This window comes from Amblyomma maculatum, chromosome 5 (assembly GCF_055883805.1).
Source record: "Amblyomma maculatum isolate TAMU_Amacu chromosome 5, ASM5588380v1, whole genome shotgun sequence".
NCBI lineage: Eukaryota > Metazoa > Arthropoda > Arachnida > Ixodida > Ixodidae > Amblyomma > Amblyomma maculatum.
This window is the reverse complement of record NC_139348.1, coordinates 144,863,294-144,889,545: the sequence shown is the minus strand read 5'-3', so window position 1 is coordinate 144,889,545 and position 26,252 is coordinate 144,863,294. Positions and strand designations below refer to the sequence as shown.

Below are 26,252 nucleotides of genomic sequence, written 5' to 3'. Positions count from 1 at the left end.
TTCTGCTTCATTGGAGACCCAGAAGCCATTATTTCAAGAAAAGGCGGAACTGAAACCGAAACCGTACCTGAGGCCAGGTATGCCAGAACTACACGATGTAGTAACACCACAACGAAAGCTCTGCCCCCGTAGCCTTGACTCATAGCCAGAAAAACTTGTCCGTGAGTATAGTAACGCGGCTGTCGTACTTGTCACGTTCGGCGATGGCATGTCACATACTATTTTCCTAATCCCTGTCGCTTCTCTCTCTTTAGCATCCCCTATTCTGTGTCTAACTCCCCGTGTTTAACTCAGTCTTGTGTGATCCGAAAAAAATGGGTCCGCAACGGTACTTGAATTACAGTTGTTGAACATTTAATCGCACTTCACTGGGACAGCCGAAAAGTTCAAATGAATAGGAATCTGGAAAAGTAGATTCTGAGAGAGGGAGAGATGAAGTTTTTAATTGAGAGCAGGCACTAGGTGGGCAACCTCATCTGTCCTGGAAGCCGTCGACCTGAGCCATGTTTCTAGTCTGGTCAACGAGACTATGCTGGTCATCCAAGCTGGGGCTTGACAGCCAGGTTTCCCGCTGCTCTTCTGTTAGGTCTCTCGGTTAGGGCCTGTTAGGTTTGTTATGGTGCCATGTGATCCCTTGCATCCCCACACCATATGTTGTAGGGTGTTTAGGACATTACCGAATGTCCATTCATATTTGTAGGTGTGGGCGAGATCCCTTGCGGTAAAGTGCAGTGGACGTGACTGTTTGTTTGTACTTTTTAGAGGGTGACTGTAGCCACTGTTTGTACATGATTGTCCACTTCTAGCTAGAATGCGGTTTCGTGCAAGTGCTCCGCGGAGCGCCTCTCTCGCGAGTGCTAAGGAACGTCTGCGCCACTTGCTGCGCTCTCCTTGTTGGAGGCTGCCGGAGTTTTGTTTCTGATTGCGCTGGCAAACTTCCTGTGAAGTCAGTATTTCCAGTTTACGCTTTGTGGGCACAAGATAGCCTGGTAAACAGTAGTAAAAATTCAAAGCATGTTTTCTTGCCTTGTTTGCTGTCTTGCCTACCATCACTAGTTTGCGAGAGTATCTATGTCTGGCTTCAAGATTCCTCCATTGTAGGAGCGGTTTCTGTAACATCTGTAATCATACGAATAGAGTATGGAAAAGTTGACGACAGAGACGAGAGTGAAAAGAGCGTTGACTAGAAATGCATATCAGAACAGTTGCAAGACAATCTGTATCTGAACTAGTTGGTTTGCGTCAAAGGTGAAACTACAGCCTAACGATAAAAACCACTAAGAAGAGAAAGTGACAGAGCAATGAAAAAGCTTTCGGAGAAGTTTCTAAGGTAAAGAGCAATTTTTTCTGGTGTGGAAATGGATTTTTTTCAAATTCAAAGCTCCTGAGAAGCTTGTGTAGCTGTAGCCATCCGTTGTATCCACGTGTCTGCGTATATGAATGGTGAACACTGACGAGTATCGTGTTTACTCACTTAATGAATGCATTTGTATGGTAAATCCACCACCATGCCTTTGTTGTGAGAAAGTGCAGCTTTCCTCTATATTTTAGGCCACCTAGTAAATGCGCCACTCTCATATATTTCAGAACTCTTCGAGGAAAAAAGAGTGCGTTTGCTACGCAAGTGAATGCAGTATTTGCTCCTTGAGTGATGTCCTCACCTTGGGTGTTTTGTCGAAATGCACTGTGTAACTAAGTTAGCCTTTCACTCTCACAGATGTGCGAGACTTTTTCGCGGCAGTGGGTGTAAATGGGGTGACGAACTATGACACGACTGTCACTTTGAATAAGCTTTGTCATTCTTTTGCATTGTTCGTGATGGTGAGTAGAGCTATTGGATAAACGTGTTGTTGCTTTTTTTTGTTTTTTCTCTTGCCTAGTTTGGGAGCCACACGTGCTGCCTGGGTCCCAAGAGAGGTCTCGGTCATGGAGCTGAAGAAGAAACTCCTCGAGGTCCTCCCCACATCAAGGCAGTCAGCACTGAAAGACCAGGCAAGGGCATTCCTGATTTGGTTTGGTGTACAGTCGAACCTTACTATAACGAACACGGATATAGCGAATTATCAGACAAAGCGAACTAAAATCGAAGTTTGATTGGTCTGTGCTTTATTTCTATGGGAGACGAAGTGAAAAATTCAGAATTTGACACTAGATTGGTTACAGTCAAACCCGGATATATTGAATTCCAATAATTCAAATTTTGGTTATATGAAACTTCGGGGAATATCCCCTTGAAAATCTCATGTAAAAGTACAGGAAAGCTGCGTTGTATATCGATTCAATTTCACCATTTGTTCCATGTATCGAACTCCGCACCATGCACTGGAAGATGTGCCTTCCCCAAAGATGATCGCATTGCCTTCGTCCTTCTGCCTCTTGACGTTTTCAAGCCAAACATGTAAGGAATGAGAGAAAACAGTTCGGCGACGGCTGCTCTAGAGCAGTGCTGCGCCCTTTCCCCAAATGCCAGCACGTGATGTTTGCAAGCCATGTGTGGGCAAGAACGAGAGAGAACCAGTTTGGCAACGGCTGGTATCGACCATACGCAGCTAATGCAGGCGTAGTGTTCGGGAGAGGGGAAACAACGTGATATAGCAAAGCGCAAGGGTGTGCCGATTCTTCTGCTGAGCTTTCTCCTTCCTCTCTCTTTCCCGCTCTTCGTTCGCAGCACGCACTATGCATGCGCCGACAAGCCAGCTCAGCCCGTGGCAGACAGAACGTCGAACGCCTTCTCCGGCGTGTGTTGTGAACACTTTGCGCACGGCGGATGACGTGTGATGTGCGTCTTGTGTCGCCATGCTGAATGTGCAGGGTAGCGTAAGCTATGGCGACTGCGGACGTTGCGGTATTTTTTTTTCTTGCGAGAGTCGACCATCTTTGTCGTGCTGAACGTGCGGCGTTAGCGTAAGGTATGACAGCTGCGGACATTAAGAAGCGGCAGATCTTAAATTTCTTTTTGTGAGAGTCGTCCATCCTTGCATCTATGAATCTACGAAAGCACGCGGTCAGCTGCGATCATTAACTGGCTTTTAGCATTGTTTGCTTCAAACTTCATTTGCAGCTATCATGCTTTCCAATGATTTTGTGGCAGTGAACTCCGCCAGCCACAAGCACAGCGTAATAAATTGAACTAGGCTTGTGCAATCAAGCCATCACGGGCACTCTTCAAAGTTCGCTCCCCGCCACTGCAGGAGCTAACATCATAAGTATAGTCAAACGATAAATACGCTGTGACGCTATCGCTGCTCAGGATCTTGGCGTGCTGCCAATAAATGAGCAGTGGATGCGACGGCCGAAACGGAGGGACACGCTACCAACTAAAAAGCTGTTTCACATGCAAATGAAAATGCTCGCGATTTCTGCCGCGGTGACGCAGAAACCTGTTTTGAGCTTTTGCGGCAGCGAGAGTGACGCAGTTCCAACAAGTTGGTAATTTTTCGCTCTGTCACTTGTCGCTGAGTTCGCTCAATCGCTTGCATGTGAACCGGCCTTAATGCTTCTTTTTATTTCAAATTCTCGGTGGCAAAAGAGGAGAGTGGGTTTATTATGCAAGTGGGTTGATTACGCGACAAATACGGCATAATTTTTACGATCGCAAGCGGCGTCTCAAGCCGATTTTTGTATATCGAATTATCAATACAACGAACTGTATTGCGCTTCCCTTTGAATTCGATATATCCGGGTTCGACTGTATTAAAAAGAGGGAAGTTTTTTATTGACTACAGTGCAAATTTTGCCCACAGGTTATAAACACTTTTCTGCAGTTGGTGTCGGTGTTTGTTTTGTTTAGCTGTTCCGTCAAAGATGCTGCGAAGCATCGCGTGGCTGCACTCCGTCTAATGCTAGCAATTGAGACGGCCAGGAAAGAGAGGTTTGAAAAGGGTTAACATGGAGTGATAGTGGTGAGCATGGCACTGAAGGTGGCACTCTCGTGTTGCATGGACCCCAGTCGGCAACAACGGTGTTCTCGCGATGCCATAGCATTGACTGTGTGGGTGCATGTGAGAGCTCGATTCAAATATGAGGTTCATTCATCTCTCTCTGCTGGCTAATTAGCATTTTTTTACTGCAGCGCATGCAGTAACTCGACTACTGGCGAGCATGTGGTAGCGGTTCAAATGAAGCGCGCTTATTTTCTGGGCACTTTCTATAGTGTCCTTGTTTCTAGTTCTGCAGTGGTACCATACCCCAACTTGTGTGGTCATGTTTGAAAGGGTGCACCTATGCCATTACAGCTTAATTGGAGGGGTGGTTTGGTGTGTAGGTCATGCTTGGACAGATGTCTCTTCCCCGCTCTCCTGATCCCTCTCCTCCGTCTGTGTGTCTTAGGATTTGGTGGGCAGGCTGGATGTGCTGGTGTGGGACGCCCGTCGGAGCCTTCCCGCAGATGTGGATCACCCGCTGTTCCTCGAGTTTGTCGACTGCCTGCTGGAGGCCTCCAGAGACCTGGCGCCGGCCCCCTTGCTCCGGGTGGTGCTTCAGTGGGAGCCGCAGGTTGCCGACCGGTGGGTGGTCTCTTGCAACTTGTCGATTTGAATATGGGCTTGATCAGGTGCAACTTCTTCTGGTGCGTTCATGCCACAGTTTGCGTTGTTTTGCTGCAGTGAAGTTTTGCTTGAAACTACTTAGGCACAGCCTCGTCCACTTCTAGCTATAACACGGTCACTGCTTTCAAAGTGTCATTGCGTCCGAGCCGGCCATGCAATAAAGCTAAGTTACAGGCATATGAAGCGGCACGTCCGGGTCCCTCTGTGCTTGCATCGCTTTGCATTGAAATGCGACTGCGTGGGACGCAATGTTGCTTTTAAAGCAGTGACCATGTTACAGCTAGAAGTGGATGACTCTGTGCATCCTTTCTTTCAAGAATAGCAGGAAGTCTCAAAGAAGAAGGTTGATGAAGACACAAAGAAGAAGCATGCTGATTTAGTGAAAGAGCTCGACCTACCACTCCCGGTATAATTTGCAGGATTATTGAGCAGCAGAGTAGTCATGAGCAGGGGGTGGTTTTACAGTCGACGACCGATTTTTCGGACACCCAATTTTTCGGACATGCTTGATTATTCTGACTTTTTCCCGGCCCCAGGACATACCTTATAAAGTCGATGTATTACGCTGCTCAAAATTTCGGACACTTTAAGGAGGGCTATTCAGTTTTTTGGACATTCCAAGTGTCAGCCGAGCCAACTGCCACACGTTTTGATTGGTGTCGCCGTCATCTTATTTGTTTTTCCTTCGATAGCCTCAAAGCCTGTACCGGCCTTGCGTGCCGCTCCTCAGCTAAACTGACGCTGGATCAAGGCTATATTATTTGCCTAGCAGCTTCCGATTCCGGGACGTCACTGCCATCGCTGCTCACCTCCAGAGTGCTTTTTTTGTTCTTTTAGCGTGATCACTTCGACTGCCTGTTCCTCTGTGTGTTTGCGTGCGTTTCAAGTGCGTTGCCGAGCGTAGCGAATAGGCCTAGCCATGGTCGTGCTGATGTGAGAACTACGTTCTGTATCTACTGTGGCTCTCATTTAATTGAATTGGCTACAGTTCTTCAAGAAGCTGTTTCCGGATTTTATGAGTTTTTTTGCTTGCAATGAGGCAGCGAGAGGTCACTCAACAGAGTGGGTGTTGTGATCCAGTGGTTGGTAGTTGGTGGTTGTAGTTCTTTGACGAGTCGGCTGCCTTGGATGAGGAGAGCATTGTCGAGCAGCTGTCAGGCAGTGAGGAGCTCATTCACGACCTTCGCACTGCTGGGGTCGAAATTTCATAGGCCGTCTCATGAGAGTTCACAGACGTGGACCACGAGTTGGAATTGTGTGCTGGGCTCACAGATGTAGAAATTATTCGCCAAGTGCTTGTGGAGTCTAGAGCGAGGATGTCGATGACTCACCTGCAGCAGCGCAGCCGACGCAAGCTGAGCTGATGCATGCGAAATTCAGGCGGACCTGTTAGCACGGAAGCGGAGTGTAGTGCAGAAAAGCATTCATAACTTTTTCCAGCCTTTTTTGGTGCACATTTGTTTTTTCGGACATTTTCAGGGTCCGTTGAGAGTCCGAAAAATCAGTCATCGTTTGTCGCATTTCACTACGCAGTGAAAAATGGTCCAACTGAACCATCTGAACTTTTAGGGCTGAAAAAAAGGGCTCCAAGTTAGGTAGCATTTTCTTAGCTTTGGTATTGAAGTAGCCCTGTTTTGGACCATGCAAATTTTAGATGATATGGATATTTTTTGTGCTCCCAATGAATTTCTGCCATAAGGGATTCTATTGTGAGGTCAAAATTGCTGCTTCCATTGGTGATGCACCTTTCATAAAAATAAAAAGGGCTCAAGAGATGAAAAAAACCTGCTACCCGTTCATTTTCACGAGCATTGTTTGTGAACTTATGTAAAGGCTTAGTATCACCTTTTCTTTTTTGTTTGCGAATCTCCAAGGCACACTGCCGCTAAGCCGCGATCGCAGTTTTTTCTGATCTACACGCAGGGTGTTCGAATGAGTTAGTAGAAAAAAAAAGAAGGTTGCGTTTTTAAATACATTTTTCCGAGGAATACTAAAATGTGACCTTTTGTTGCCAAACAAGAATCGGCGTATACTAGCGCTACCTACTTGTATCATCAGCCAATCAAAGCCAAAGCAGCTGTGGCTGGTAGCATTACATGTTTGCTGTTGCAGCAGCTTGTGTATACAGTAAAAGCTTGTTAATTCGAACTTCACGGGACCGGGAAAAAAGTTCGAATTATCCGATGTTCGAATTATCGAATGGCCTCAAAAAAAACTGACAAGAATCATTTGTATTATGGTAAATGTACTGTATTTAGTCGTGTAACGAACTCACTTGCATAATGAACCCACCTAGCCCCGATTTGTGCCTACGAATCTAAAAAAAAAGGCGTCAGTGGCTAGCGTGACAGTCCACAACAAATTTCTTGGCATGGCAGTGCGCCAAGATGCTGCGCAGCAATAAAGGACGTGTTTATCATTTGACTTTAACTCCAGCAGAGGGAAGGGGGGGAGGGGAAGAAAACTTGGCGAAGTGCCAGCGCTTGTCTGTTGTGCAAGCCTCCTTTTCAGTACCCTTCCTTTATTATGCTATGAGGGACTGGGGCGGGGCGCCGTCTACTACCACTCCAGTCATCGATAGCAGCAAGCGGCTTTTGAAGTGAAGCGAATGGTTCTGCTAAAAGCTGGGGTCCACAGTATTTGTATCCCTTGTGAGCAGAAAAGAGAGCGGGCAGCCGCCGCCGCCGCGGCCATGCACTGACCTTGCCGCGACGGCCGTCTCCTCCCTCCAACCCCGCCGGCCGCCGTGCCGGTCATGGCGCCATTTAAGTTTTACCCACTCTTCCATGATCTTACCAGGTTCCATCTTCTGTCCCTGTTTTGGGCGTGCGCAACCTCTAAATAAGCCTTCCTATCACGGAGGTCTTTGCTTACTTTTTTTTTTCCGCGTGATGTGCGCCAAGCTGCCCAGACACGGCGGTGCGTAGTTCGAATTATCTGTAGCGGAACCGGCTCGAGTTCGAATTAACGGGCTTTTTTATACACAGATCTCTATGGAGCTTGGCCGGACCAAGTAGTGTAGTTCGAATTGTCAGAAAATTCGAATTATCGAGCTTTCACTGTAGTTAAATTTATGGTTAGCTTGGTTATGGTTAGTTCTGCACGGTGCGCAGTGTAAAGTTAGAATTCTTCTGCGCTTGAAGCCATTACACTGTCAGAACCTTAGAAGAGTTACTTGCAGAATTTCTTGCGATCTTGCATGCAAGCATGAATTTGCATGCTTCGTGTCGTCGAAAAAAAGATAGAAATTTTGCGTTTGGCACAGCATTTGGACGGAACATTATCATATCTCAAGATGGCAAAGATGATTTGAAACTGGAACTAGAACTGCTTTGAGCAAAATAGCTCTGACAGATTTTTGAAGCTAGCAGAGTCCGCCAAGGTATTTGGTTGATACTAGAATTGTCATACTTTTTCTTTGTCGTAGCAATCCATGCTGCCTTTCTTTTTTCTTTTGCCAAAAGTTTGGTCACCTTCTTTCCTTCCAGGAAATTCTTTGGTTCTCGAAACAAGCAAGTATTTTCTTCCTTAATCTAACGGCTAAGTTTAGTGCTCTCTTCTGTAGTAGTACAGATAAGCCTGAGAGTAGGAGAGAAAGCAAAGTGTGTTAAGTAACAAGCATTAAGTTGACTCTGTCTCATCTGAAAGCTAGGAGGAAGGATTCACACGAGAAGAGCGTTCAGTGTGGCAAACAGCCAGCAATTGCTTAGGCCAGGGGTGTTCGCAGACTAGCTTTCACGGAGGGGTTGTCAGATTCCCTGAACTCCTAGTTCGTGCACGGCTCAACCAGCAACATTTATTTCGTCCTCTTCATTTTGAGACTATCTAATCACGTCGCAGTTGATCCTAGCAGACTGTTTCAACTTAATTGGGGCAGGCAGTGGGATGCGTTCATTTTTTGCTCACATGTTAGGTGGAAAGAGAGACTTAAGCCAGCACACACGGAGTTCTTCGATAAGGCACACATAGCAGAGGTGATCAGAGAATCAGATGGGTGGGAGAGGCCTTTCTCCTGTTTCGTTACTTTTTCACCAATTTCACTGAAGGCCCGTTTGCAGTCATGATTGCACTCATGCCATTGGCGAAATTTCTTTACAAAATTTCTTACTCTCTCTTAGGTTGTTCCTTGCCGAGGACTCAATCTTGGATGACATTGGCACAACACAGCAGGAGCCGGAGCCATCTGTGTCGCTTTCTGACTGTCTCGCATTTTACTTCACCGAGGAAAAGGTGCGTTGGGGCTTGGGCTTTCGTCTTTGTTAGAGGGGCACCGGGATGGATTTCGTCCCATCTTATTTGTAGCGAAAGCTACAATAGGCTAGTAGAAGTGAGTTTCTCCACCGTGTCTGTCATTGGGCACGACTGCGCATGTGCCGTAACCATGGCAACAAGCTGCGCCGTTCCACAGGTGTTCCACCGCTGCGCGTGACTCACGACGTCACGTGACTCGTTATGCAGCTTGCGCAAACTGTTCACTGGTCCCCTCAATTGTGCCGAGTCTCCTCCACTGTGCCTGACTCCGTATGATCACGTGACTAACTGCTCAGTTGAACTTATAAGCTGAGTGTGTGGGCTTGCTAGTCAGATATGCCATGGACGAAGAAGCGGACAGTGACCGCGTAGAGTGCGCAGCATCGTCAGAGACTGCGAGCAGCTGTGTCAGACAACCAAGAAATCATTGCTTGGCATGAGGACGCCCTACAGCACACAAATGAAACAAATGAAGGCTAAGCATGCGTTCGATATGCCGGAAGAGCGTCTTGCATTAAGGGGGCTGCCATCACTTCCGTTGATGCATCACTGTAATTGCAATTACTATAAGAGCTTATGGGTTTCACATACCAAAGTGACAAACGGGCTACAAGGAATGCTGTAGTGGAACATTTCTGATTATTTTAGACAGGCTGGGGCTTTTTTTTTTAACATGCGCTGACATCACACTTATGTTTCTCCATTTCCTCTCCACCAAAATGTAGCTACCATGTCTGAGATTAAGTCTTGCAGTGCTGGGAGTCAAAGCAACAAAGCTACTGGGGCAGTTCAAATATGACTTATGCGTGAGGAGCATGGATCTGTTACAGCAATCTGTGTGCTAGTATTGCTGCTGCAGAATGGGCGACGGGCTACAGTGGAGCTCACTGGCCTTTAGTATGTGGGGAATAAGCAGTAGAGGTCCTACTAAAGCTAGCACTTCTTGATAAGGCGCCAGTTCTTGACTGACTGCTCTTTGTTGTCTTCCTGGAAATGTGCCACTAAGGAATGAGCAACACTGCTTAGGAATGAGGGATATGCCACTTGGGATGTACCACATAGGAACAGAAGTCATCTTGTGCAGGATTTCAGAATGTGACGCTGAAGTAGGAGCCTTGTTTTTTAGAGATGTGCTCTGGGACATGCTTAGGACCAGTGGATGTGCCGACTTGAGAATTGGGGACATGCTGCATAGGGTTTAATAGTGTGCTACTTTGGAGTGGGAAATGGGCTTCTTTTCGTGTGAGATCGTCACCTATGGGCTGCAGTCAGTGAATTGTGGCATCTACTCTCACAGCTGGAACCCGAGGAGGCCTGGCTCTGTCCCCAGTGTGACAGTCGGCAGCAGTGCTTGGCCCAGCTGGGGCTGTGGCTCTGCCCAGAGATCCTGGTCATACACCTCAAGCGCTTCCATCAGGTGAGGAGCAGGGTGTTAAGCGAATCTAAAAAAACATTTTCATCCACAGCCCACAGCAAGTCTGTTCCCTTTGTGTTTATGGTTCAGAGTGGGGGGCTGACCTCAAGAGACGAAGGTACTTAAATAACTCATTGTTTTATTGCGTAAGCAAAAGCAATACTGCACCAGGTTTCGAGCTGTCGCGTATACCCGGCGGACGCCACGCTTGACTTTGAGCCACAGCTGCGTCAACACCGGAACCGCGCCGTAAGGAAAGAGAGGAAGGGGGGAGTGTCAGCATTAGAACGAAAGCTGACGCAATGCTCTCTCCCATCCTCTCGCACCCTGGCATTCCCCGGATCGCACTCTCTCACTGCATGCGATGCAAGCAAGGTCCGATGTTACACGCGCGTGTCGAAATCCAGGCACGTGCGCCAAAGCGATGGTCGGGGCGCAAACACTCAGGGTCCAAGGGGCAGACGGTCGTCGCCCAGGGTAAGGAATTGTGCAGTAATAAAATACGCAATAAAAGACGATCGCTAACAGGAGTGAAAGTGGAAAGAGAGAAATAGGAGTTCTCGTCCGGGTAAATCATTTTCTATGCAGTTCTTACTAGGAGAAGCATCGGCGATGCTACACTACATGTCGAACCTTAAGCGCAATATTGCAGTATTGCTTGCACAACTTACCAGGTTTAACAGAAGTAAACTACTGCCAATTTATTTTTGTTCTGGTGTAGGTGAATTTCTTTCTGGCGCTATCTTGTTTATTTTACAGAGCTCGCAAGGCTGAAAGCACAGGGAAATCTGTGAAAACAAGCCCATGTGTGGGTGTGAGCAAACGATGTTTCTATACAAATAGTGCTGTGATTATTAAATATAGCCATTAACTCAAAATTGTGCCTGAATATAAGCACCTTAAGCTCGCCCAACCACAAGAACAAACAAAATCATAACCACTAGGGTTAAGCCCCAGTATAAGCGACACCTTTTCTCGTTTACCTTGCTTGTCACTCTCGAAAAATGTGTATGCAGAAAATGTTTAGAGCATGTTATAGTTTATTAAAGTTTTACACGGTAGTGCGCACCAATAGTGCAGGGTGTACAATGGGTCAAAAAGTCTTTCTGCGAGAGCAGGCTGTGGTTGGCTGGAAACTGTTCATTAGTCACTGGTAAAGAAATCCAGGATTCCATATATAGTGACTGGGCTTTTGCTGAGCTGTACGCTTCACAATTTAACTGAGCCTGCTTAGTAGTCTATGCAACTCTTGCACATGTCTAAAATTCTGAGGGCATTGATGTTTTTTAGGCAATTTGTGTCATTTCCACCGTCAGCAGCCATAAGGAGGCTATGCAGTAAGACTTATTCCGGTTTGCACGTAACTCTTCCGCCAGTCACGACCACCGTGTCTGCATAGGAGACCTTCTAAGTGCATTTACATGTTTGCACGATTCTAACGCACCTCTTTTTTTCCAACAACAAGGTGTTTAAAAGGACATGCGCGTTACAATCGAACTCAGAAACCTCGAAGCCGAAAGGAAGAAACTCAATAAACCATGGCCAGCCACATTGCCATCGGTATGACCCAGCGCCTCTTTGATGTTTCTTGGTTGAGCGTTTTAGGTGCCATTTATTGCTATTGTTCTGTTCCGCTAGAATATTCTGTCCATGTACACAGAAGTGGCATGCATCCATCCTCAGTGTCAAGATGGAAAGAAAACAACGCTTTCATTAGGAGGCATCGTTTAAGCGCATAGTAATTTTCTTGGCAGAAGCAGAAGGGAAACGGGCAGCATCCCATGCATTGTGTGTCCCAGAGACGTGCACGTTACATTTGGAGGTGCGTTAGAATCGTGTGAATAAGGTACTGCATCCCTACATAATGAATGTGCCAAATATTTTGTTTGTGAATATGTAACTTTTATTTAATAAATGTTTCTCTTGAGGGGAGAGGGTGAAAACTAAGGGTGTTCGTTTGTTGCGAGTAATGTACATGAACCGCACGTGTTCTGAACTGTTTCGCAGAACGGAGGCCGACACAGCAAGCTTGCAACGCGTGTTGAAGTTCCCCTGCAAGATCTCGATCTGAGTGGTCACCTTTGCCAAGGTGCGGCAGCGTCTGGTGGCGCCCTTTATGACCTGTATGCCTTCTGCAGCCATCATGGTTCGGGTCTCCAAGGCGGCCACTACACAGGTGAGCCAGTCTCCTCCAGCATCACGGGTGTCCTTACCGGAGCTGCTCCTTGCGGAGGTCCTCGAGCTTCTACTGCGAGCGCGTTTTCTGAGCTCTTTGGACCGATTTCATGCGATGACTCATTGTGGTCGTTAGGCTGAAAAGCCGTCGCTGTACCCTAGTCTGAGAGGGAGGTGTCAGAAATATGTTGGAAAATTTATAGGTGCCACTTAAAGGCCCACTGTCCACCCTCCGGTCGAAAATATTTTCTTCCCCAATGACTGTGAGACTTCGCCCCTAGAACGCAAGGCCGCAAAATGTTTTTGAAAAGAGTAACTAATAACGCAGTTACAGCCACCGCAATCACTCGATTCTGTCATGCTTCTCTCCTTCCGTTCCCTCGCAAAGGTTTTTCACTCTCCTGCCCAAGGTCGTCTAGCCTCCGCAAGACAAATTCCCCTTCCTCCTCCGCGTTTGGTGGGAGGTGGGGCGTGGCACTCCGCAAACGCGAAAAAAAAAAAAAAACCCGGCCGAGGGAGCACGCGCCGCTGGATTCAGTCTGGCCGTGGCGAGGGAAAAGCGCGCAGCGAACGGTAGACACCCATCCTTCTCCCGTCAGTCAGCGAGACGGACCAATGGACGTCGTTCGCAGTACGTACGTCATTACTGTGGCCCGTCGGGCCAGCGCAGGAAACGGGGGAGCTGGCTTCCCAAAGGAGAGCATGAGTGAGTTTTGAATATTATTTTCGATGCTTTGCGGCGCGCGTGTCACTGTAGCATTTTGCACAGACTGTCTCTGGTACCTGGTCGAAACACTGGGCTCCTTTGCTTAAAAGGGTCGATGACAGGGCCATTTGATGTATTGCCATCTTATACTTCTGTGAATAATATGCAAGAGTGTGATTGTACTCGAAACGTTTTAGTGCCTTGCGCGCTGCGGATATTGCAAAAAACGTGATAGAAATTGGAATTGGGAAACTCCTTCCACCGACAACGACCGCCATTTCGAAATGCATGTGTGATGTCGCAAGAGAATAGGCGGCGGAGTGTCGTCTGCAATGCATGGTGCAGTATCAAAGCACACTTTTCTTTTTCTTTTGTGGACAATTGACACAGCGGTCGTCTCTCATGCAGAAGTGTTTGATGAAGATGATACTGCGCAAAAGTGATATTGAGTAAGGTATGTTTTCTCCAGCATAAGGCACGGTCACAGTCTCTGGGCTGCGTGGTTAGGTCCCTTAGCTTTTCGACGCACTGATCTATCGCATAACACTGGCGATGACGTCAGCACAGGGTTCGGGCCTATGATTTTTGAGATTACGGAGCACGCATTCACAAGCTTTAGCGGTTGCATGTTGCCATCGAGTGTAGTTCTGGCAGTAGCGACCCCAAATTGAGGACTGCTTACATCACAAAGTGCGTGCACATTGAGCGGGAAGCATTGATATGACCCTGTGTGACGAGCATAGTCGGCAGCTGTGGGCGCCGCTTGTGAGTACTTGGCGCAGGCAGGGGACGTAGCATCCACAGCGCCTCTTGCAGCGCAATTGTTGTTTGTGAACAAATAAAGGTGCAACAGGTGCGAAAAGTGCATAGTTTTGATATTGTCAGCTCAGCTTGCAGTTTATGCCGTGCAAACGAACAGCATACATCGTGTGATTACAAGAGCAAAGTAAACAAATACACTGGGGGTGAAGGGGGCGGGGGGGGGGGGGGGGGAGGGGAGGGGGCATTTGTAATCCACGAATTTTCCAATACTTTCAGTTCAGTGTTCTTTTGGTGTTTCTGATCAGAAACTGAGCTGAGTGCCTTTCAAGTGCAAAGGAAATGGCTCGGTGTACTTGCTTCTTGAAAAGTATTTTACAATAGCAGGGCTTTAAAAGGATTCTCTTTTTTTGTTCACTTGATCGTGCCCTCTCATAGCATGCTGCAAGAATCCAGTGGACGAGCAGTGGTACCTGTTTGATGATGCTCGGGTCCGGCGGGCCCTCGATGAGGACCTTGTGGCACGCGACGCATACCTGCTGTTCTACCGGAGACAGCCTCCAACGTCCCGAGTGACGCGATCAAGCCCTCTGGGCCACTGGTTCACCAGGACCCCACTTCCGACCAGCAGAAGCCACCAGCAGCTGGTGCGCGGCTCGCCGTCAAGGAGTTCCAGCATACCACCACCGGCAGTCCGAGAAGAGCCGTCATCATTCCCGTTTGCATCTTCTCCGAGCAGCAGCAGCGATGTAGACGTAATGTTTCAGTCGCCAGGGTCTCCGTCATCGTCTCCTTCCGGCCATGAATTCGTCCCTGACGCTGTCGGCTCCTTCCCGTCTTCTCAGAAGCCGGAGGCCTCCTACTCGACAGCTAGCCATATGGACAGGCCAAGTCGCCTCGACAGTTCGCCAACGACCAGAAGTCGCGGCGACGGTGTGATGGACAAGCCGCAACACCGCCTCAGTCCGCCGCCAAAAACCTCTCCGACGAAAACGTCACCTACGACGAGGGCCAGTCGAAGCAGCGGCTACCGACCCCGACCAACTTACCTCTGCACGACCTCCTCCTCTTCTACGAGGGAGTCGCCTCCAAAGAAAATCGGTGGCTGCGATGGAGGCAGCCAGAGCGTTGGTGTAGTAGCATCATCCACTGCGCTACGAAGAAACTCTCCGACAGCGGTGAAGTTGACGTGGAATTCTGCATCATCACCTGTTGGACTAATGGCCACAGACATGGGCAGCGGTGCGGCAACGAAGAAGGGCAGGGTCGCGCTCCTTGCGGCAAAGTTCTCCCAGACAGACAACAATAACACGGCCTCCTCAAAATGGCCATGCAAGTTCTTGGAGGACAATGGCGGCAGTCTTTTGCCGGAGCGGACATCGTCCTCAGGTCAAGGCGCCTACTCACCTGTGGTCAGTGACGAAAACTTCTGCCCATCATCTCCTTGTGCCCCCATCAACGGTCTGTCAGCCCACCAGAGCGAGTCTCCGAACCGTGCATTGCCCGCGCCGTTGTCCCCGGAGACACTGAGCCGCCGCGTCCTGTCTCCCCGTGTTCCACGGACGTCGAGGCAGCTCCGGAGCCGCAATGCCGATTTTGGTTATGAAAAAGTGCGTGCCATTTCTAGTTCATTTTGTTTTGTTTTTTTGTTTCAACGTCATAGGTTAAAACTGAAGTTGGCGGCGTCCTGCAAGAATCAAGGTCCAGCAAAACTGAGACCTTGCTAAGTGATGCAGGGAGTGAGCAATGGCACAAAGCAGGCATAACTGGGAAGCATTTGTTTTGGACTGGGCATGGCGAGGAAGGTGGGTGGTGTTAGGGCGGTGGAGTTGTGACCGATAAGCTGAGGGGCGGAAGTCACAGTGTACTGGTGTAATGCGCCACTCCTAATTGGCAAGTGTCGACACGGTGTCCAAACAGGGTTGTACACGCTTAGTGCAACAATAAGCATGCCTTAATCTTAATCATCGCAAAAACGTTTGAATTGAGACCTTCACTTCCATCTTGCGAATCGGGCCTCAAATTTTGTAGAAAATAGATTTTATTTGGAAAATGAAATTATGTTTTAGTTTTGATAGAATGATGCCATAGCTTGTGGTGCCGTCCACTGCTATAAAAGGGTAACACTGTATATACGGTATTTTCCGGGTATAACGCGCACCTTTGTATAAGATGCGCCCCTAATATTTAGAGGCTTTCAGCAAGAAAAAAAATTGGTATATGAGACGTGCCCTTGTATGAGACGCACCTTAATTTATTCAGGTTAGGGCAATAGGACTTGACTATATATGCTTACTCGACCATTGTGTGCTATGTGCCTGAAAGAAAATTTGTTACATGCGCGTGCGAATGATAGAAAAAAAGGGCAACACTTATGCACATGAAAACTATAGCTCAGTGAGAGCAGAAACACTTTATTAGAAGCCTTGAAAGGCTTCACCTTGGTACGTGGTCGCCGATTTCTCACGACAGCGCTCAGGTGTCTTCTTTGCACTCATAATCTGGGTGCTGATGGTTATATGTGGCAAAGCACATGCAGGAAGGAGAAAACACATATGCAGTAGCCACCAAACAATGTTGTAAATCGTAAGGGGAAAAGAGAGGCTGCTCGATAAGGCTTGTCTTCGCAGCGTGGAGAGGGCGAGGAGCATGGACGTCGCCACCTTTTGGCATTTTGCCAGTGAGGCGGCTGTAAATAAGGTAGTCGCAGGCGTCGCTACTGTTACCATTTCACGATAAAGTGTGCCTATGAACATAGCGCAAAGCGGATAAAAAAACGCACATAAGACGCACCGATGCATAGGATGCACTACGGAAAATTTTGTTTAAAAAATCGAGTCTTATACACGTGAAAATATGGTACTCGTGTAATGAGCCCGCATTTTTTTTTTTCTTTTAGGTGATACCAGTTTTTGAGGACAGTTTCATTATGCAGGAAAAAATATTTGGCAGACTTTTTTTTTTCCTAAAATTTCTTATACATCCATCTTTCTATCAGTCACCAGCAAGAGCCTGCGGTCAGTCGCAATGAAGCACGATCATATTGCGAGTTTTCTAGCGCGGCCAGCATCTAAGGGCGTTCGCTTTTACTGCGCAATCTGATAATTTGGTGACAGTGGAGGCCACTGGGCAGTGGCGATGAAGCAGGCTAAAGGGGGAGTTGTTATGCGAAAGGGGTTCATCGCTGAGGTAAATACACTCTATGTTTAGCCATCATCAGCAGATGTGACATTGTAAGGACTTCTATCATCTAACTTGACGGCAACGAATTTGTATCCAAAAATCCGTACCTGTCGTGGTTTTTACTGCTACATGTCCGTCGTCATTGCTAGCAATTTGTTTGTAGGTGGCCCCTTTCTTGTTGGCCTCGTTTTCTATGTTTGTGACTAGCTGCCACATATGATTCAACGCAGGCTTTATTTTGTATTTGTAGTGGCCTTGTACTATTGTGGATGCCTTCTTGCACCAGTCTTTGTCAAAAGTTTACAGTCCAAGGGGTTTACTTCTGAGCTGTACCATATGACTCATAATACATTCCCACAATTCTAAATTTCCTGACTCTAAGGCAATTTTTTTGTTCTATCCTTCCCAATAGGATGGAATTCTATGAGTGATAAAACAACGCCACTGCATGTCTTAGAGGCAGACCCTCTGGGCTGTAAGCTTTTGACAGAGGCTGTTCATGGGGAGGACCATTGTACCTTAACATTATTTCAACTTGTCTGCAGTGTAACAGCCTCTGTGTCATCTGTTGAAACTGCGATATGAATTAAGAAGTTCAACTGCACAGATTATTTAGCAGACACACATCCGAATCTCACATCTGAACCCCACAGGGTGATTCATTTTATATACTAATCTCATGCGTTGCCATTTTTGACATGTTGACTTGCTCATGTTATTTTTGCGACATTTTTGCGGCCTAGCCAATCAGAGGAGCCGCTTCGTTACAAGGAATGACGACACAAACGGGCTTTATAGGTGTATCTGCGTCTCTTCTCTCATTTAATATGCTAGCTTACGACTGTGTAGCAATGACTGTGTGCGGGTTAATAGAGACATAAATTAAACGGTTACTCATTAAGTGAGCAGCAAAGGACGTGTACACGACGAAGGGTCTGCGATGAGACTCGGCGAATGGGAACCATTAACACTGTCGCTTTGTGCCCTTAAATGCGAAGGGGATTCTTAAACATTGCCATAATTCAGCCTGCCGCAAATAGGTTTAAATTGCTGATTTTTCTGCCTACAATGTAAAAATGGTTAGGTGCTGATATATGATTTTTTTGTGCAGTTGGAGCTTCTCAAGTTTCAAACATGCGACTTGAGGGCGTGACGGGTAATACGAAGAAATTTTGCAGATTGAGACTTAAAACTCTGGGTGCACGTACACATCAGGACTGCACTGCTCCCTTCAGCTCATTATAACAATGTGGATGACCTATCCACATATTCATTGGGCGCAGTGTTTAACAGTGTACGCAGTGTTTGCTTTGGGATGTGTCAGCGATCTTTATTGCTGGACATTAAACAAGCTGGATATTATCTTTTACATATTCTGCCAATAAATAAACAAGCCCTGCAGTGCAGACAGCGGCGTGTTGGTGCAAAAGTATTGGCTCTAAGTGCGGATACAAGTGTCAGTAAAAATCTGGTTTAGAAGTGCTAGGGAGTATTTTTCCTTAGGAAGCAGGCTGCCATCTGCCGTACAGAAATTTTGCATGGGCACGTTTCTTTTTTTTTTTTTTTTTTTGTCAGGTGGTTTCAAACCGAGAGTGCATTTTTGAAACCCTTCGCAGGACATCCCTGGCAGTGAACACAAAAGCACTCCCGCGGCTGAAGACGTCGGGACACCGGGCACTCTGAAAGAAGCATTCTGGACGATCACCTCAGTCTGACCGCCACTCCCCTCTATTGGGCAACCATGCGAAACTCAAAGCGGTCACCGCAGGTGAACAGGAGCCCGCATTTTGTCCCATTAGGCGGTGGTCCAGGGTACCACAGCATCGTGGAGATCATGTGGAATCTTCTGTACACACCACTACTGGCCACCGTGCAAATGTACCTCGACTCGTGTTGCGGGCGACAGACGTTTGAGGTGAGGATGATACGTGCTTGGCTCGGACGTGTCTTTCAAAGGCATCGGTCAACTCGTGGAGCTGCGAAAGAGGCTCATGGATTAGCGTGGGCACCGGGGGCCGCTTCCTTCCGACAACGAATTGTTGCCGTGGCCACATTGGCAACTTTGCAAGCAGCTTGTGACGACGTAACTTGTCTAGTCTTTTCTTTCTCTTTTTTTTTATTTCTGCAGCCCCTCTATAACATGCTACGAGAACCCTGACTTGCTGCCCCGCAGTGTTTAAGCCTTAAAACAAGACCGCGCCACCGTGTTGCATTTTCATGTTGCCCGAGAGTTTGTACTATGTAATTAGCGTCAGTGTCTTTGGCGCATTGGAAGAGAAAAGCACAGTGGGATGTGCAAGGTTGTGAATGCTCTGCGGAGCATGTATCTGCTTGGCATTAGCCACCCGCTCCCTTCCCCCTGCTCCCTCTCTCCCCACTTGGCATCTCTGTTGTGTTTTAGTTGAGACTGTTGATGTTGATGTTTGTCTAGGTTCTCAGAGCAATAAGGTAGGCCGTCAGCCGTGATTATACTGTCACCGTCGTTTGCTTCCAGTTGCAGCTGTGTTGTTTGGTTCCACCTCAAAAGAGGGGAACTCTTATCATAGTCAGTTTACTTTGTGTGAAAAGCGCACTTGTCTGGGCTGAGCCAGAGCAGTCTTCTTGCTAATTGGACATTGCACGCTTGATTTAAATAAATTTCAATGGCTACTGGTAGAATTTTGTTAGCTCATGAAATCTTGATGGATGTGGAAAGCAATGGTGTGTGTTCTTTTTGAAGACGTGAAGAGACGCCAGACTTGGGTGTTGTGAGTTCAGGAGAAATTTTGTTATTCAAATTCTCTGCATGCGTGTGTAATTTGGTGCCTCGGCCGAGAGGTCTTTGGAACATTTCTAGCAGTCCTGATTTTGGTTACGTTCCAATGTTAGTGTTGTAATATGGACTTGCTTTCACTAGTACTGGAAGAAAAGAGAAAAGAAATGCCGTGCCTCCTGAGGTGTAATACATTTTGCTCACCGTTTTCTTGTGTTATGTTTGGTGTTCAAGCACCCAACTGTGCCACGTCACTGCATTTTCCCCTTGACAGGAGGGAGACCAACTAGTAAAAGTCCTTTTAGGGTCGTCCATAAATCATGAGCTGAAGACTGATCGATTTGAGAGCTACTGACTGAAAATCACCGACACAGGATAGAAGAAGTGACATAATCTATTTTGGCCTTTCAGCATTGAATGGGCGTTATGTCATCATTTTATGCCAGTAGATGTTGGGCGACAAGCTAGTGGCCGCATGCCCACTCATTGTTGCTAACATATCCTTTTCTTAAATGATGGCACAGTCGGAATCAGTCAGTATCAAGGTGATCACTTTAGGGCTAGATTGCCACCAAACGTAACCACAGTTCATTTTTGCAAAAAAGAGGCAAACAGCAGACATGGGAAAAAGTGAACACCTTCATATTGGCACTGAATGTACATATGTTATGATTCCGATCATCTGAATGTGCTTTGAACATCATTTACTCATCACTAAGTTTGACCCCACTCGTCGACGTGTGCTAAATGTTAGTTGACCACATTGGGGAGTTACTCTTTCATATACAATGATAAGGGAACGTTACCTCTGGAGATTTTATGGAATGGCTGTCTTGGCTTTGCGCATGGTATTGAACGAGACTGCATAGATGGATTACTGCGCTCCTAGAATTGGCCTTACCCATTGATACCTGCTAACTTGTAACTCTTTGATATAAAAATTAGTTTTTCATATTCACTGCTGAGTCCAGCTCAGATAATTAACATATGAAGGACTAAGTTGCATAACGGTTCTGTACATAATTAAATCACTTATCACGCAACATCCAAGCAAGTGGAGGCTTTCATCACGCGTGTGCCAGGAATGTTTTGCAAGTGTCTCGCAAATCCATCCAGTCTCTTATATCAGGACAGGCATGTGTGTATCTGTGTATCATACACTGCCAGTGAAAGTTATTTAGCTGTTTATAAAGAAAATAGGCTTAACTATTCAACCTCTTGCAAATTAACGGGAAAGGGTGAGCCACAAGCAGATATCTTTTGCGGGTTGTCATCCGACCTTGCTTTTTTTTTTTTAAAGCTTTGGCATAGTCAAGTTCTGCAAGCGACTGCGTTTTTACTTTTTTATCAGCAGCGTAAGTAGACAACCACCTGTTGCTCAGTACTGGGTCATTTTTCAGCACATGCAACGAAGCTAGAACTAATTTATTTATTTTTGCATGTTCACACACACGCACACACTCAAAGTTACACTCTGTTTGCTTGTTTTTGTAACACTTGTTTTGCTGAATGACTGGAGGGCCAAGTCTTTTGTTGTTCAGCATCCCCATCATACATGCTCATGGAAATCTTGAAGTCTATTCTTTGTGCATTCTGAAATTATTTCCTTTGCAATGTAACCCTACCAGCCGGGATGACTGGTGCACTAGATTGCTTCTTAGGTCTCTTTCAAGGCTTGTTCCATGTTACTAATTCTTAGGTCTCTTTTAAGGCTTGTTCCATGTTACTAATGTGTGCTCAGGGTCGTCACTGTTGCATTTTCACCTCGTTTCTCTTGTTGGAAACAGAATCGGTAGGTAAGCTGTCTCGTAGAAGTTGGAAATGGACACTGGCATCTATTGCCCGCTGTCAAAGCACTTGTTTCTTACAATGCAATTCTTTTTCTCATTTGCCCCCTCTAAAACCTGTCTTTAGAGGTTTTTTGATTTTTCCCTTTAGGTGTACGAAGCAGGTTGATGTATAGAAGTTTTTTCTAGCATTGTCATTTTTGACATACTTGCATGTTCACTTTTTTTCTAGAAATTGTGTGCTTTTCTGAATTTTCGAACTGACGTAAGGATGCCAGCAACAAATTTATGGGGACCTTGGCCCGTATTCAGAGTTTGCGTCGTTATTGAAAGTGTCGATATCTCCCAGACATCTAGTCAGCTGATTGGTGAAAATGACAGAACCGGGTGTTGCCACCTCTTCTGATTCCGTAGCGGCAACACCCGGTTCCGGCATTTCGACCAATCAGAGGACTCGAGGTCACGTGAGATAGCGACACTTCGATAATGACGCAAACTCGGAATACGGGCCCTAGTTTCATAGATGGCCATTCTTTAATGGACGAAGACATTGTCACAGAATTCCAAGCTCTGTGAGATTAGAATAAAAAGGGGTGAAAATCAAAAGAGTTGCAGCCACAGGCTTGCTTAGTAACTACACAGCGTTGATGTCGGTTATTTCGTTTCCCTTTTTCAGGAGTGGAAAATGAAAAACTGGGGGCCATTTTTACCAGGGTAACACTTGCATCGTGACCTCTGGTAGACACTTCACAGGGCATGCTAGAACAATAGCTAACTGTAGAAAATATAACCTAGGTAAGCAGGCTTACAACTCTCTACATCTCTAATGTAACAAGTTTGAATTGTAGTGCCGGGAAAAATTATTTCAGCATAAGTTTGAAATTTCTAGCAGTGAAGTCATCTTTTGCCACTTTGCAAAAGGCTCAATTGTTGATTATTATTTAAGTGAAGTGCCTGATGGAGTTGACCATTGGGTCCATTTATATGTACAACCGCTTGTTATGGTACGATGTCCAGCTGTGATGCTGAAATGAAGTATAAGAAACCGTTACTTGTAAAATGTAGAAATTAATGCTGCAGATACGGCTACAAAATGACCGGGAGCATTCTGGGCAGCCTATATTTTCTTGATACGCCTTGACGGTTTCCTTTTTTTCTAATTTTGACCAGCATGATTGTTATACTAGCCGCAACTACTGCTGCCAGATTGTGATTTTCTTCAGCATCTGTGTTTGTTATTGTTTTTATCTCTGCTGATTTCAGGTTCGTTAATATACCACACACTAATTTGCTCTCAGATTGCAATGTATTCCAGAGGTTTCGAAGATGACAAAGGCTCAGTGTGACACAGAGTAGACTTTGAGCTTCATTTTACCTCTGTTTGCTTCTTTACGTTCAAGCCGTAGCCACTTTTCGATGGTATGAGACTTGTGTCTCGAAATTTTGCTGGCTACATGCCGTTGTAACATAGATTCAGTCTGCGAGCCTTTCCTGCTGTATGGACCAAAACAGTCACATGTTTTTTGTGCAATGACTAAAATGTTACCATTTGTAGGCTGCTTTAAGGATATTTAAACAATGCCTTAGCTATTTTTTTGATGGCCGACTACTTGTACACACCTTGCTGTCTGACCACTGTTCCCTACACAACAAAACAAAAGGGGGGCATCAAAAGTATTGTTTTCGAGCTAGAGAGAAGCCAGGCTCTTATTATAGCATGCATGCACTCCAAAGTTAATGCAGTGTTGGAAGAGTGTTAAAAGGGTGTTGCTCTTTGATTCTCTAAAATCTGTTGGAAGGGTGCTAAAAGGGGGGTGTTAAAATGGTGTTACTACCTGAACACTCCGAGAGGCTTTAAAACACTAAATTTCTGGCATTCTCCAGTTATGCAGTGTTAGAAAGGTGTTAGATAGTTAATGCTTTACTTCCCCAAAGGGGTTTAAATTGTAAATTTTGTAAAAGGAAGTAAATACTTTACAAGTACTTTCATTTGTCACATGACAATATTTGAGCTGGCCTTCATCCCAGGAGAGTACCGTAAGGTGCTTTTATTTGCACAGCATGTATTGGCCTTCACTTTTTCAATGTTTTTGCAGTCTTTTCACACAAATTACTCTCTGACAAACATTGACTCTCCGATTATTTGTCTCATCCATGCTGAATGGTTTGAAATGATTCATCAGTTCAGCGCTTGAGGTCATCAGTCTAGTGCTTGTATATGTTTTGTGATTTTGGCAGGTTTGTCAACTGAGAACTGTGTTGACAACTGGAGTGGCTGACAATGCTTTGAGCCCTTCAAAGGTGCAACAAGAATTCATCATTGCAAAACACTATCAATATTTCCAATGCATGTGCAGTAGGAGCATTGGTTATTGCTTCATTGCAGTTCCACCACTTTCAATGTAAAAACAAAAGAGCTTACAGTATAACTTGTTCAGCCCGACACTTCAGAGGGCAGCAATAGTTGAGACTAATTTCAGGCAGCTGTCTGTGATACAAAGTAAAGCTATTTAGTATCTGTTTTTTTTTCTTTAGGCGCTGCTTTAATTAGCTTTGTGTCCTTTTTTAACATTTGTTAGTTATTTTTGGAGAGAGTAACCAATGATAAGTAGAATAGCAAGGCGATAAGTTATAATCCTTTATGGACAGAGTACACTGACCAGAAGATATGCATGTTTGGTTTATTGTATATATTTTTTCTTTTTAGTCCATGTTGCCACAAGCAACAAGGTTGAAGATATTGCTATCGGCACTGGTAGTTATTGACGTGTTTCCATCACTCTGATGTGACTTTAACGCGCTTGAACAATTAGTTTGAAGTATTTCGCCGTGCACTTTGTTCTGTTTCACCCCGTAGAGTGTACATATGAGAGTTCTGTTTTATTTGATATATAGTCTATATGCATAGTTAGAAATGCGTTATTCAGTTGTTGCATTTTGATATACCTGTGGAGTTTTTTTTTGAAGGTGCAGGCCAGTGTACAATAGAGTCACGTGACCTGAATTATGGTCAGTTGCGTCTCGTTTTGTGTGTTTGTGTCGCAACAGGTGCAGCAGACAGGTTGTGATTGCCAGGTTCTTGTAAAAGAAATTAGATCGGAACGTGGGCGTGGGCAGCTAACAATTAAATTTTTTTTTGCTCTTTTTAAGTCTCAAACAAATAAGGCCCATATCACAGGCTGGCATTTCAATTGGTCTGCGATTACGAGAGTATTGGTCTAGTCGCAAATGGCTTGTGATCATTTTTTTGTCCAGTTCGAATTCACTTGCAACACGAGTGCAATTAGTCTTCAAATAAACATTAAGGAGCTTCATGAAGTTGCCGAAAATCGCAGAGCAACATGATTGTCTGCACCGAATTATTTTTTCTGCTCAAATCATTTCATGTAAAATGGCCTTAATTCTATAGCACTGATTTGCAGCCGTCACATATAGAGTAACTTAAATTTTTTTGTTTTTAAAGGATTTTACTTTTCCTCGTTTACTCCAGAACTTTTTAAGTTTTGAACGACTCCGGGAGTTACACGCTGTGATGATTTGAGCACGCTTTCCTTGCATAGCAGTCAAGTTGCCCAGCCGTATTTAGTGCTCCATATGTCAAAGGTGTGTTGTGCTGAAAGTGAAATCCTGGCAACATTTATTAGAAAGGTTTGTGCTGTGACACGATCATATCTCGTGGAAACTTGTCATTATTGGTTTGTACTGAATGAATGCAACCATGAGCAATTGCTTGAAGCACAACTTTCCAGTTGGTTGGCCATGCTTTACATTGATATTGGAAGCGTTTCTGCTTTGGAAGTGTGTTGGAGTTGTCTGGTATTGGGCTTTATGGTGCCCTTGTATGCACCATTGTGTTTGAAAATGTCTGAAGGACTGGTGCAAAAGAATCATAATAGCCGATTTTTGTTTTTTCATCTTTCAACTTCAAGAAAGAGAGTGGTGTTTTATATGTGTGGCCTTTGATGATGTGATTAGATGGACAACGTTTTATTCGGTTCAAAACCTCAGTTGGAGCCTTTGTTTAGCATGGAACCTGGTTTGGAGGAGTAATAAATCATATTTCTAAAGTTTTATGAACATGTGTGCTGTGCAGTGTTTTTCATGCCAGTGATCCAGCCCAAAGGCAACGAAAGCCCAGACATGACGGCTCGCTTTTGGAAGGAAGCAAAATGTAAACGTTCATGTGTGCTATAGGATGTCGGTGCACATCGAGATGAACAGAGAAATTGTTTTCAGTGTGGACACTATGACCGCAATCAATTCGAACCCCTCCGTTACCAGTGTCTCTTGTCCGTCACCCCTTTCCTTCATTCCTTCAGGCAGCCACCATGAGACTGTCATTGCATCTGTCTTTTTCTCACAAAACACTGTCATCATTTTTACAAGCCTATGTGAATTACTGGCGTAGCACGTATTGAAGGCTTGAATGCTTTCACTATCATGTTCTCAAACTCTAGTTTTCACAAAATGTGGCAGCTTTGCATTCTCGAATGAAGCATTCCACTCAGCTAATGCCTGTCCAGTCTGCCAGTCTACTTATTACTCTAAACTTTTACAAGCTACACACGGTTTTAGTTTGAAAGCCTGGGTGTCACCTTCTTCATTTTTTGTTGGCGTCCCCTGTTTGAGCTGAACAGGGAAGTTCCGCTCCGGTTCCACTTGATGCTATCCTGTGCCG

At 45.7% G+C, this 26,252-nt stretch overlaps 1 protein-coding gene across 2 annotated transcripts in view; it reads left to right on the top strand.

Moving 5' to 3' along the window:
* LOC146189849 (ubiquitin carboxyl-terminal hydrolase 43-like) overlaps positions 1-25,647 on the top strand; it is a 42,005-nt gene extending 16,358 nt beyond the window's left edge. The window contains exons 5-12 of one of the 2 annotated variants that reach the window (XM_084604616.1): positions 1,881-1,992; positions 4,330-4,505; positions 8,036-8,059; positions 8,666-8,777; positions 10,096-10,215; positions 12,220-12,388; positions 14,291-15,462; positions 18,652-25,647. In XM_084604616.1, the coding sequence (XP_084460742.1) occupies positions 1,881-1,992; positions 4,330-4,505; positions 8,036-8,059; positions 8,666-8,777; positions 10,096-10,215; positions 12,220-12,388; positions 14,291-15,462; positions 18,652-18,750 (1,984 nt within the window). In that variant the 3' untranslated portion in view covers positions 18,751-25,647. The remainder of the gene's footprint in view (positions 1-1,880; positions 1,993-4,329; positions 4,506-8,035; positions 8,060-8,665; positions 8,778-10,095; positions 10,216-12,219; positions 12,389-14,290; positions 15,463-18,651) is intronic. The other variant, XM_084604617.1, reaches the window with a different exon arrangement.
* The last annotated feature ends 605 nt before the right edge of the window (positions 25,648-26,252 follow it).